Source organism: Diabrotica undecimpunctata, chromosome 6, assembly GCF_040954645.1.
Source record: "Diabrotica undecimpunctata isolate CICGRU chromosome 6, icDiaUnde3, whole genome shotgun sequence".
Lineage (NCBI taxonomy): Eukaryota > Metazoa > Arthropoda > Insecta > Coleoptera > Chrysomelidae > Diabrotica > Diabrotica undecimpunctata.
The window spans coordinates 1,467,379-1,480,014 of record NC_092808.1 but is presented as its reverse complement, the minus strand read 5'-3'; the positions used below and the strand labels follow the sequence as shown (position 1 = coordinate 1,480,014).

General features: G+C 34.1%; 1 protein-coding gene across 4 annotated transcripts in view; it reads right to left on the bottom strand.

Annotated features, from left to right (window-relative positions):
• Positions 1-12,636, bottom strand: part of NFAT (nuclear factor of activated T cells 3) — a 229,011-nt gene that overhangs the window by 33,084 nt on the left and 183,291 nt on the right. For 3 of the 4 annotated variants that reach the window (XM_072533975.1, XM_072533974.1, XM_072533976.1), the window contains 5 exons: positions 10,047-10,213; positions 9,562-9,713; positions 8,873-9,212; positions 7,557-7,744; positions 7,300-7,441 (listed from right to left, as the gene is read on the bottom strand). In XM_072533975.1, the coding sequence (XP_072390076.1) occupies positions 7,300-7,441; positions 7,557-7,744; positions 8,873-9,212; positions 9,562-9,713; positions 10,047-10,213 (989 nt within the window). Of the gene's footprint in view, positions 1-7,299; positions 7,442-7,556; positions 7,745-8,872; positions 9,213-9,561; positions 9,714-10,046; positions 10,214-11,035; positions 11,157-12,636 lie in introns of those variants that run through there. The other variant, XM_072533977.1, reaches the window with a different exon arrangement.

The following is a 12,636-nucleotide window of genomic DNA, read 5'->3' as shown; positions in this document are numbered from 1 at the left end:
CATAAGGAAGAAGTATAGAAAATCGTGGAAGAGATTGTTCTTTATTTTAGATGCAAGATACAAAAAAAAGAGAAAAAACGCACCAACATTATATGTAGTTAACATTATTTGGCGAAAACTACTTGATCGGCGATGCTGAAATTTTTTGATGTTTTTTTATAATAAAAAGTTTTTTTGGAAAAATTTTGAAGGTTCTAGGTGGCTTTAAAATACTTGAAAAAGATAAATACTAATGACTAAATAATAATTATTTTTTCAATTTGCCGTCAATTCTATCTTGTAGAAAATTTAACTGCAAAACTTCAGAATTTTTTTCTAAAATGTCTAGCTGCCGAGATATAGCAGCAATTTTTGAAGTGTCCGCATAGTGAAATTATCATTCGAAGTTCTTCAAAGAATCTTCAAATACATCAACTAACTATTGGATATCATTAAGATACGTAAACTAGAATATCTGAATGGTAGAATTAAAGGAAAGAAATGGATAGGGCGAAAGAGGACATCATTATGTGCTACCAAAATAAACATTATGCCTTTATGGTTGTAGAAAATGTAGCTTTGATGATACTTCCGGAAGATATTAAGCAATTAAAGACAAACTTGTCACTCTATCATGGTGTACAGACTCAAGCTTGATCTTCGTCACTAATTCTGTAAGATGATGCAGGGTTCAATTCCGTGTATTATCCAATACCCATGTTTGCGTTCTCCTTTAGTGGGACACCGCAGACTCCAGGAATCTATGAAAAGTAGTACAAAATAACTGCGATGAAGTTGAACAAGGACCGAAAAATGCCGAGCGGAAAAACATGAGCTAAGCAGAAGGGAAAATGTTTATTCCACCGTTGAAGATTCACAGATCTATGATTTTTTAATGTGAAGAGGTGAAAGAGTTTCTTAAAGGAATTTGCCAACACTTGTGAATTTACTTACTCCTGTAGACGGCCTTACATCTTGGAACTTCTAATTTTTAATAATATAAAAACTCAGAAATCAATTACGTCAATTATCCTAAATTCCAGTGAAAGATGACGCAAAACCTTTGACCTCTACAACAAAATGCTCTAACCAGAACTGATCCGTATTTACAAAACAATGTTTGAAGTGCACAAACCATGAACCAAATGATAAATACATCCTTATCTCATTTATGATGAAGTATTTGTTTTCTGTAATTAAAAAACACTTCTGGTACTGCGATAAATGTGGGACAAATATTTATATCTACATTGAAGATCAACGTCTTATCGAAACTGCACAAAACATTAATGTAAGACGATTTTTGAAGCAACAATTTTGAAATGATTACTAAAAAACTTCTTATTGATAGATGTAGACATGAATATCTGTTTTCTGTGGATTTTTTCTAGGTTTTGAGTGTGAAAATGTGTTGGTGGATGTGTGTTGTGTGTGTGTAGGAATTGAGTATGATGTATAAATTATATTATGTTGTTGTTTTATTTAAGTACCCGTTATTCTAGAACCTGTAAGAGACGCGTTCATCTGAGAATGGCGTGTAGCTTAGGCTCCACAGGCTGATAGTAGTCGGGTTGCTGCGCCCCTGCATATACAGAGCCTGTATGCTGTACGAGACAAAGTGAAAAAGCAAAAAACGCAATTGAGAAACTTTTAAAAACAACTTTTCGTCTTACAACTAAATAAATTAGAATATGTTCTAAAGTCTACGAATCGTGCAAATTTTTTTGACCAATTAAGTATCGTTTATCACAGCGTCTTTCATTACCGACAAATAAAACATTAAAATAACTGATCTTAAAGTACTAAGTATCTCTACAACAATTAAAAAAAACAAGACAAATGTCTATGTTTTTCTCCATGAAAAATGTGTCTCCTAAATTCACGAATATCGGAAACTTTGACAGAATTAAATCAATAGTGACAAGTGACATGTGCGACAATATTACATAAAAGTGCCGATTTGTATAGTATTCCATGAATATTTTTAGCATTTTTTACTATATAATTATCCACAACAAAGATTCAGGCGGTAGTACCTATTCTTTGTGAAAGGACGGATTTTAGACTCAGGTTTGTCGGGAATCAGTCAAAACTAATAAAGAGTATGACAAGTGACAGGAGACGCAAATACCGCACACAACTGTTGTTTACTTTAACTACTGTTTTGATAAATGGACTTGAAGTACACCAAAAAGTAAAAAATGTTCCTAAACGAGCTCACGGATATTGGAAACTTAATTAAAATAATGACAAGTGACATGCGTAACAGTACTATGACATGACAGTGTCGATTTTTTTAGTATTCCATGGTTACTTTTAGGATTCTCCACCAAATAATTAACCAGAACGAAGATCAAGGTTGCAGTAGTCTTTGTGAAAGGAAGGATTTTAGACTCAGGTTTATCGGGGATCAGTTAAAACTAATAAAGAGTATGACAAGTGACAGGAGACGTAGATACTGTTGTTTACTTCAACTGCTGTTTTAATATATGGCTTTGAACTACACCAAAACGTGAAACATGTTATTTTCTTTGCTAAAAGTATTCCTGCACGAACTTACGGATATTGGAAACTTGGACAGAATTAAAATAATGACAAGTGACATGCGGAACAGCATTATGATATGACAATGTCGATTTTGCTAGTATTTCCATGGATACTTTTAGGATTCTTCACCATATAATTATTCAGAACGAAGAGTAAAGTCGTAGTACTTTTTGTGAAAGGACCGATTTTAGGCTCAAAACTAATACAGGTCGTGACAAGTGACAGGAGACTGTGTAGCTATCATACAGAACTGTTTTTTACTTAATATATGGGTTTGTAGTACATCAAAAAATGAAAATTGTTATTTTCTTTGTTAAAAATGTTTTTAAACCAGCTCACGGATATCTGAAACTTCAAGAGAGTTAAAATAATAATAATAATAATAATAATTTTGGTGAAAAAAAAATGTATAGTTCAAAGACTAAGACTAACCAAAGAACACAGAACAAAAAAGTGTTTTGGAAACGAAGAAAAGAACAAAATCTTAACACGGAATGCCGAAACAATGGGATGAGATACTACATCAGCTTCGAAGTGAAGAAGTAAAGGGAAACAAGTAAAAAATTAACAGTAAAATAAAAAGAATAAAAAAAAGAAATATATTGCAACAACAATATGGATTATTAACTAATGGTATTTCAGATTTATACTGTGTTTTTATTTGGATCAATATAGCTGCTTAATAGCAGGATATACTGCTGGTCACGGTAACTCAAGTAATTAACGTACCTTATTTCAATTACTCAAAGTACGCTGTCGAGAAACCTAAACGTTCCTATGGATGGTGAGAATAGCATTCGTGAGTGTCGCGTCTGCTTGGTTCCAAATGGGGAAAAGACATAACCTTCTTCTAGATTTATACTCTCAGGATGTTTTCGGATTTCAAGTGCCTCACAATTTTTTCTAGACTAGAAGTAGAAATTTTTCGCTATCAGGATAAATACGAAGCTATACGAGGTCATTAAACCGTTGAACGTTAAAAAAACGAAGTTCAAGAGCAATATAGAACGTGAATTCCACGTCACGAATTTTTCTAAGGCAGAAGTAGAGATTTTGATGTCAGGAGAAGAAGAAGCAACATCGTCAAACAACGCCACGAGAAATACGAAACTAAACTAAGTCGCCGAACCTCTGAACATTAAAAACGAAGTTAAAGAAGCGATCTAGAACGTGAATTCCAAGTAACATTCCATCGAATAGTTATACTGTAAGTTATTCCCGTTAATAAATACCATAGTATGTGCTTCTAACAAAAATATTGTTGCAAATGATCAGTTGATTCGTTTTGTCAAAAAAATTTGCAGTACAATAATAGAAGTAACTAATAGAAAGATATTGGCTTTGGCAAGAACAGCTACAGTGACAAAAAAACATCACATACAAAACATAAGTTAAATAAATTACATTTCAATAGTAAGTTCGTTTTAAAAATACATGTCACAGTTATATAGTTACATTTCACATTGTAAACACAACATAAAACAAACTGGAAATAGCTAAAAAATGTACGTAAATAAAAAATTGATCTTTTTTCGTTGTAACGGAGGTTTCATCCTAAATAAAAGACAAAAAAGGCACAAGATCAAATAATTGTCTGCTCCAAAGCCACTGCAAAATTGTTCGTAGGGCTACGTTATCGACAGCAAAATCAAATTTGGCACCAAAACAAAATAAAATCACTAAATAAAAATAAAAGGATTTCAAAATGGGAGGATAACGTAGCCCAGCTATCTGTAAAAACGTTGGGGCAAATGTGACACTACTACATCCAACAAGCTGCCTTTCTCTCCAACTTTCGCAAGCTTATGAGAAGCATGCGTTCGTTTCTTTCGCGCCAATCCTCGCAGAAGTACCAGACTCGGCTATTTCACTCACACTTTAGCGTACATTTGCCACCCTATTATTTAAAATGATGTATAAGGTGAAAAAAGTTCCTGTTGGTTTTCTAATCGGCATATTTTTTTCTTTTTTTTTGTGTAAACATTTTTAAAACAAAAGAAGACTGAGCGTTTAAAATGTGTAAGGAATGAGGATTGCTGGGGATAACGAAAAAGGAAGCAACATTACAGGAAATTTCTTGGTTTAAAAGAACCTGATCTTAACATAAATGCCTAGCGATATTCTGGTGCCTTAAAACTCCTACATGCAGAATAAACTTCCCGAAAGGTTCAATGTCTGTTTAGACATCAGTTCAGTAAACAATATTAAACGATACTTGGCTCTTTACCAAAAGGAAAGAGTCCATTGGACAATATAAAACGAGAAGAAGAAAAGAAGACAATACTGCACTATTTTATTCCACAGAAGCCAAGTTTTAAAATTTTAGGTTCCGAGCAGTATAAAACAACTAGATTAAGATCAAATTAAGGAAGATGACATGACGTACAAGGTCAGGATACTTTTAAAACACTACAGACCTAACTGACCTTTAAAGGTATATTCCAGGCAGCCCTGAATCTTTCAGAGAATTTAATACAGAGAATCTAATTCATCATGGCAATCTGTATTTTGCAAACTGCTACTCTGAAAAGATGTGTGGTTGTTGTGTTGAATCACGTTACGTACGTAACGATTTTTCAGCCAGGAAATCCCTAGCCTTTCTGGTCCTCGTTTTCCTTCTACTTTTCCTTGTAGAATTAATAGCAACAACCAATATCTTTCCTCATAATGTGACCGAGGTATTCGATTTTGGCTGTTTTTATTGTGGATAACAACTATTTTCCTTTTGGCATTCTTAATAAAACGTCCTGGTTGGTAACGTGGTCAGTATAGGCTATATTCAGGACTCGACGAAGATACTGAGAACTTTTATCTGGCAACAAAAGCAATTTAGAGGTTATGTTAGGTTATGATAAGTAAGGTTATGATCATAGACATATAATACAAATAGATTGACTGTTGCAATACACTTGTGTTCTTCCAGTGCGACAGGGAAAACTGACTTCTCATTGGTCAGTTAGGTAACGTGGTCGATAATCCTGGCAAAATAGAAAGATATACCAGGACTGCTTTGTCTATGGTCTATATATGTCTATGGTTATGATTAGAAAATATAAACCAAGTAGAAAAGCCTACAGCAACCGTTAAAATCAAACTTTTGATGTTTCAGATTACGAATAGTATGAAAAACTAGACAAACAAATTAAGAATTTTGGAAAACTACAAGACTTCGTTGGAGTAGCTTAAAACCCATTGAGATGTTCCAGGTGGTGCTTGAAGTTTTCCAGCAGTCATCGACAAGTATCAGGCGCCTTTAAATCATTCTAATATTTTTTAATTAAAAAATCAAAGAAAAATAAAACAATACCTGATCTAGAACGTGCTTTCTCGTAGTTGCAACTTTAACAGCACCAACCAAATGCAACAGCAATCATCAAAAACAAGCTTTTGCTGTTTTAGACTACGAATGCTATGAAAGAACTTAGATAAATATCATATTAAAATAGCTGAAATGAAATGAAACACTCCAGCCATCAATGAAGCCCTACAGACTCAACTGAGTCATTTAAGGTCAGCCCTAAACTCTCCAACACGGGTCCCTAATAGATTTCAGTATTTATATAGAATCCTACAAGGCTTTCTTGGAGTAGAGTAAAATCCACCTAAATGTTCCAGATAATGCTTGAAGTGTTCCAGAAGTCCCTGAAATATATCAAGCATCCCTAAATTACTATATTATATTTTAGAACGTATTTTCTCGCAGTTGTAATTTTACCCCGCAGTAGTACGGCATTTTAGAGGTTATGTTAGGTTATGAAAATAATAAAAAAAAAACAAATACTAGAAGGAGAGTGGAGTAACTCTTCAGTCAGAAGCCTAATATGCACCCTTAAGGGTATAAACAGTAGAAAAAAACTAGATTTAGAACAAACTAAGCAAGATGAAAAGAAATGTGTAAAATCAAGGCAGTTTGGGACCGCTTCAGGAATTTGGGAAGTCTCCTAGAGGTAAGTCAAAGAAAAGTTTAAGACAGCTTAAATTCTCTAGACGATTTAATGCAGAGTAAAATAAACACAAGCAAGGTAAAAACAGAGAAATGTGAAATATTTTCTCGTAGTTGCAGCAATAGAGTGTTTTTAAGGTAATTTCAAGTAAGATTATGTTATATTTGTAAGGTTAAGATAGGTTATATTAATTAAAAACTTAAATTTCATAAAAAAAATATTTTAGTTTCCAAATGAGTTTTGATCTTGTATTATACAAATATGATTCAGTATTTCCAATTAACGTGCTATATAAAAAAATGTGTTTTTCTATCCCAATTATCACTAAAACAATGATTTAAAACAGGGATTTTTATGCAACAGGGACTACAAATATTGCCGTTTATCATATTTTTTCACCTTCACTCATTGAAAGTAGCATTATTAATCGTAGTAAACTTTTGGTGGTTCTACTTTATTGACTTAAAATTACGAATAAATCAAATGGGTATAGGGGAGTGCGTTAATAATGCTTATTTCAGTCATTCGTTCTCAAAATCCATGCATCACATGCCTAGATCTGTCAACGTTGGCTTATGTCGATAATATTTTTCACATAAATTGATGCTTGATTATAAAAAATGAAGTACTAACACATATTGTGGTTTTGAATTGAATTATATCAAACTTATATATAAATTATATTGAATCTCCAACATTATTGTCTTTCGAAATACGTTTACAAGGTTTTTGCTGGACTGAACAGTGTTATTATTCATAAAGTAGATAAATATCGAGATAAACCACGTTTTCGAAGAGATTTGCCCAAAGTAACATAGTGTAAGCTTACCGCTAGGTACCCCGTTAACGGGTGTATATACAAACTGATGAGTTTCAGATGTTTTACCGCTAGATATGACGCATAACCTCACCGCCACTGGTACGGTGATGTCGGTTCTTCTATAAGGCGGTACTACACATACGAAATGTGTCTGCAACAAAAAAGAAACTCTTGAGACTCTTTATAGACTTTAAAACCGCTTTTGATACGGCAGAAAAACTCTAAACTTTGAAAATCTGTCTTTTTAACAGCTACAAATTCCTTACCTGTTGCAGATATTCTTTATCGGGTACCACAGCCTGCTCCCATCTGATGTGGTTTTCTTCGTACTGCTGGAACACGACTCTGGTGTCTTTGAGGAAGTTTTTACCGAGAACAAATAACTCTAGACCTCCGCTTGCCGGACATGAACCTAGAGACTTTTTGCAGATCTCGGGAATGCCAGGAGGTTGTGCTGTGAAAGAAAAATAATTATTTCATGGAACTTATCTACTATATTTCACGGAAATTAACTAGAATTGAGGCGGTGGCTACAATAAGGACCTATAGGCCCCTTGTTCTTTGTCAGTTTACCAATTTTTTCTACGAAATTAGGGTTTTTTACGTGGGTACAACACTTTCTTTTTTTAGTGAAGTGTTGACAGCCGAGAAAGATTTGTGCCTCTATATCAACTCTGTTTTGGTGAATTTCTGACAATATGATTGAGGTTATGTTATAGTTTAAGTGTATTTTAAAGCAATGGCTAGTTGTAAAGCTATTTTAGATAACGCGGTGTCAAAAGGTGCCAAAAAGAAAATTGTTCAGAAAGACCATTGAAAAGAAAACGTGGCAAAATCTAAGAGACAGAGTGGACAGGTGTATGTCCACTCTGTCTCTTAGTATGACAAAATTTCCGGGAAATACTGTACAGAGTAAGGTATTTTCTGTTGTCCGTAAGTGTTGTGTAGAAAAATGTTTGCAAAAATAACTTCGAAAGATCAAAAGCGTTTATTTGACTCTTTTTATGATAATGGTTCAAAAAAAGAACAAGGGGAGCCTCCAGAAAGGTGTAGAAAGATAAAAAATCCCCAAATTAGCAGACAGTATCACTGGAAATACAAGCTTAAAACACCTGGTTGTGATGTGCTCGTGTGCCGTGTAAGAATATTACAAAAAAAAATGTTGAGAAAACTCCACTTGATGAAAAACGTGGAAAACTCGGAAACCAAAAAAAAATTTCAGATGATGTTTATTCTATGAATTTACACCATTTTAAATCTATTCCACATAAACCAAGTCATTACACACCTGGAAAACAGATATATTGTACTTCGACAACCCAGACCTAACTATTAAGAACATTTTTGAGCACTTTCAAAAGTTGTTTAAAGACACTACTGGGAATAATCTTACCGAAAGACAAATATAATGTGTTCTCTATAATTTTATCAATGTTAAACCTTTGAATGCTTGTTTCTCAAAATATACTCTTAGCAGATAGGCCCTTCTTCTAGCTACCAGCTCAATTTTACTTAATACGTTTATTTTGATGTTTTGTAAACCGTAGTTAATTTCCATTCTGAACTACATAAAAAAACTTACTGCAAACTATCGGCTGTGAACACACTTGCAGGGTCTCTATCGTTCCGTCGTCTAATGTAATAGTAGTCCTAAAGATCATTCTACATTTCGTCGACTTTTTCTTGCTCCGATTGCCCAATTGATCCGGAAACCTGTGCTCCACATCGACATTTCTTTCTTTCAGTATCCCTACGCAATCGCAGGTGGCGCTCATGTCTTTCGCGGGATCTAGCTGGAGCTCTATGACGCACGTGCCGTCGATCTTTCGCTCCGTACAGGGCGTGGAGTTTTTGCCGCTGACTTTGCACGCTTGGTAGAACATATGCGGGGATATTCTACCGGTGTCGGTACCGATGAATACCTAGAAAACAAAACGAGGTCGTGGTTTAGGAGTTTTCCTTTATGAAGATATTATGCCGAAAACGTCAATGCATGTAAAACAGCTAAATTAATTATCAAAATTATAACATTAATTTGTTTAGTAATAAACAAATATCATAGTTCAATTTGGTGCACAAATCACGTGCATCTAACACGCTTTATTAAACATACAAAAATGCGACATAATACTGTAAAATTTAGCGATTTTTAGTAAAAACTGTTGCATTATCCCTAAAATTTACCAGATTTGGCTCAGCCGGACTTATATCTATTCCCACATCTTTATTTCTGATTCACTTATGTAAATATCTTAGAATATACCAACTTACTTGTAACGTAGCTGGTTTAAAATAGTTGACGAGTTGTACCACAGGGAATCCGTTTCCTTCTCTGTCTTTAACGGCCCCTCGACTACCCTCCGTCTGATATCTGGCTCTGTGTTGCTGCTCTGGTTGTTTGAGAATTTGTAGAGAAACGTTTGCTGAAAAAGAAACATATTTTTACCTTTTGAATGTCAAAAAATAAGCTAATGGTCGCTAAGATTACGCCAAACAAAACTGAATAAGGGAAACAGTACCTGAGGCACTGAGGAAGAAGTACTACACCTACCAAATGAGACAAATAAAAGAACAGAAGAGAAGTGCGATACAAAAACATAGCATTGTATTTAAAAACTTAGATACCCACAATGAGACCATGGATGTACAAAAACATCTAAGAAGAACTGAAAAGAAGTAACTAAGGAATTCACGCAGAAGAAGATGATCTAAAGTTAACATTCTATGTGGTTGATGGATTTATTTTTGTCACTTACTGTATCTTGACGTCGCCATTAACTGTGTAGTGAGGGGAACAGGTCCTGACGACGACTGTTTACTAGATAATGGAACACACCTCGGTACCGTCCTAACTACTGTACTACTGGTGTTTGTTGACATGGTGAGGGAAGGCGTTGAACTCGTAGGTGCCGTTCGTATCAATCTGTAACAAAAAAAGTTCTCACAATTCGAGTAAAAAAATTCTTCGTTGCTTCTTAAATTCCTCAGCAATCGACACTAGTTTTAATGATTTAATGATGCAAGTACAAACATTATAACGGGCGAAATAGCTCGATATGGTAAAAGAAAAAAACGAAGGAGTTGCTCAAGCATAAATAAATCACTATCACTGGCCCAACTGCTCTAACTTAACATATCCTTTGTCCAACTAGGAAAAGAAAGGAAATATTCAAAAATATACAAACTGTAGGACTCTAAAACTATTTGGAACTTAAGATCTTGGGAATCATCATGCAAAGAAGTTAGATGTAGAGTGTAATGACAATAATAACATATAATAATAGTAACACAAATTGATGCCTAAATGAGAAAGCATAGATTAAAATAGTCAGGGCATGTTTAACTTTAAAATAGAGAGAATTTCTGATTTGCAAGTTCCTGGAAGAAGTAGGAGACGAAGATCAAAAAGATCTGGTGAGAGACCCATAGACGGGATGTGTCTACAAAGGGAATGGTTACTGATATATCCAAGATAAAAAGTTTTTTGAACACATTAAAAAAATCATTGGGGAAACCTATGCGAATAGTGAAAAGTAAAAAGAGAATTTTTAATCGCCAGGATATATCACTTTTCCTCTTTCCTTAATCTGTTATCCCTAAAAAGTCACCATTTCTAGTTAAATTTAACTACAGTCTTATAACTAAAAAACCATTTTCAAATAAACTGAATTTCAAATAAATTATTTTTCCCGTTTCCCAATACTGTTTTTGGTGTGAAAAATGTCAATACTTAAATAATACTTACGAGAAAGGATTGTCAGACATTTTTGTCAATTTTTCAAAAACGACAACACACACAGTAAATAAAATGACACACACAAATACCAGTTTCTTAAAAGTTCTATGAAAAGTAATGAGTTGTAAAATACGGCACTTTTTGTGACATTTTAAAACGAAAAAAGACGCTAATTTAGTCCCAGTTTTTTAAACTTATCAGACAATATAGTAAATAGTCCAGTCGACAGAGATTTGACCCCTAAAAATCATACGAAGAAGCTGAATTTTGCCGAGAATATTAATTCTGGGACTCCATAAAAGATGCAAACAAAAGTAATTCATTTTACCCCTGGGCTTCCCCCTAAAATCCCCCCCCATATGTACGTCGTAGAAAAAAATATATACATGGAAAGGACCTGGGGATAATCAAAATCACATAATAAGAAACCAGATTGATTAATTGACAAGTGTTATAGAAATGGAACCAGGGCAGTTAAAACATATCCCGAGACGGACATCGGTTCCGAACACAATCCTGTTATCGGTAAAATCTCAATTAAACTGAAGAAAATAAAATGCAGAGAGAAGATAAAACCTAACCTCGAAAAACTTAAAGATCCAGCAGTACAGACAGAGATAGAGAAAACAGTCAATGATACACTCAAAGAAAAATTCAGTAAAGCACACGCGGTAGCAGAAGAATCAGTAGAAAGTATTTGGCACACCTTCAAAACAACAATCACAACTATACAAACAGAACAACTACAAGACAACACAAGAAAAACAAAGAATACATGGATGACAGAAGAAATCCTAGAACTGATGGACGTAAGATCTTACAAACACCGCAATGAAGTAAAATATAAAGAAACCCAGAGAATCATCCGAAACAAAATCAGGAAAGCCAAAGAAGAATGGACGAACAACAGATGTGAGGAACTAAGGGAATTACTAAAAAAACATGACTACTTCAATGCATACAAAAAGATTAAGGGAGTCACAAATATAAAGAAAAAATTTACTATAACAACTTTAGTAGATGATAATAACAAAATAGTATCTAGTCCAGAAAATGTAGGAAATATATGGGCATAATACATCGAAGATATGTTTGATGACGAGAGAACAGAACCACAAATGAATATAGCACAAGACACAATACTTGATATATTAACATCGGAAGTTAGAAAAACAATCAATACGGCAAATCCACGAAAGGTCTCAGGTCCAGATGAGATATATGTAGAGATGATAAAACTTATGAATGAAGAAAATCTTCAGTACTTAACGCTACTATTTAACAAAATATATACCACTGGAATCTTCCCAGAAGACTGGCTTAGATCGACATTTATACCTATACCCAAGAAAAATAAAGCAAATAGATGCTCACAGTTCAGATTAATTAGCCTGATGAGCCATTTTCTGAAAATTTAACTCAAAATTGTACATCAATGTACATGATCAACGAAAAGACCTGTTTCCTATTTTGTCGACTACGAAAAAGCGTTTGAAGGAGTAAAACACACAGAACTCATAGAAACCCTAACACAACATGGTATAGACCATAACACGGTGGCCCTTATTAAAAATATATATTGGGATCAAATGGCGTCGATTAAAATAGAC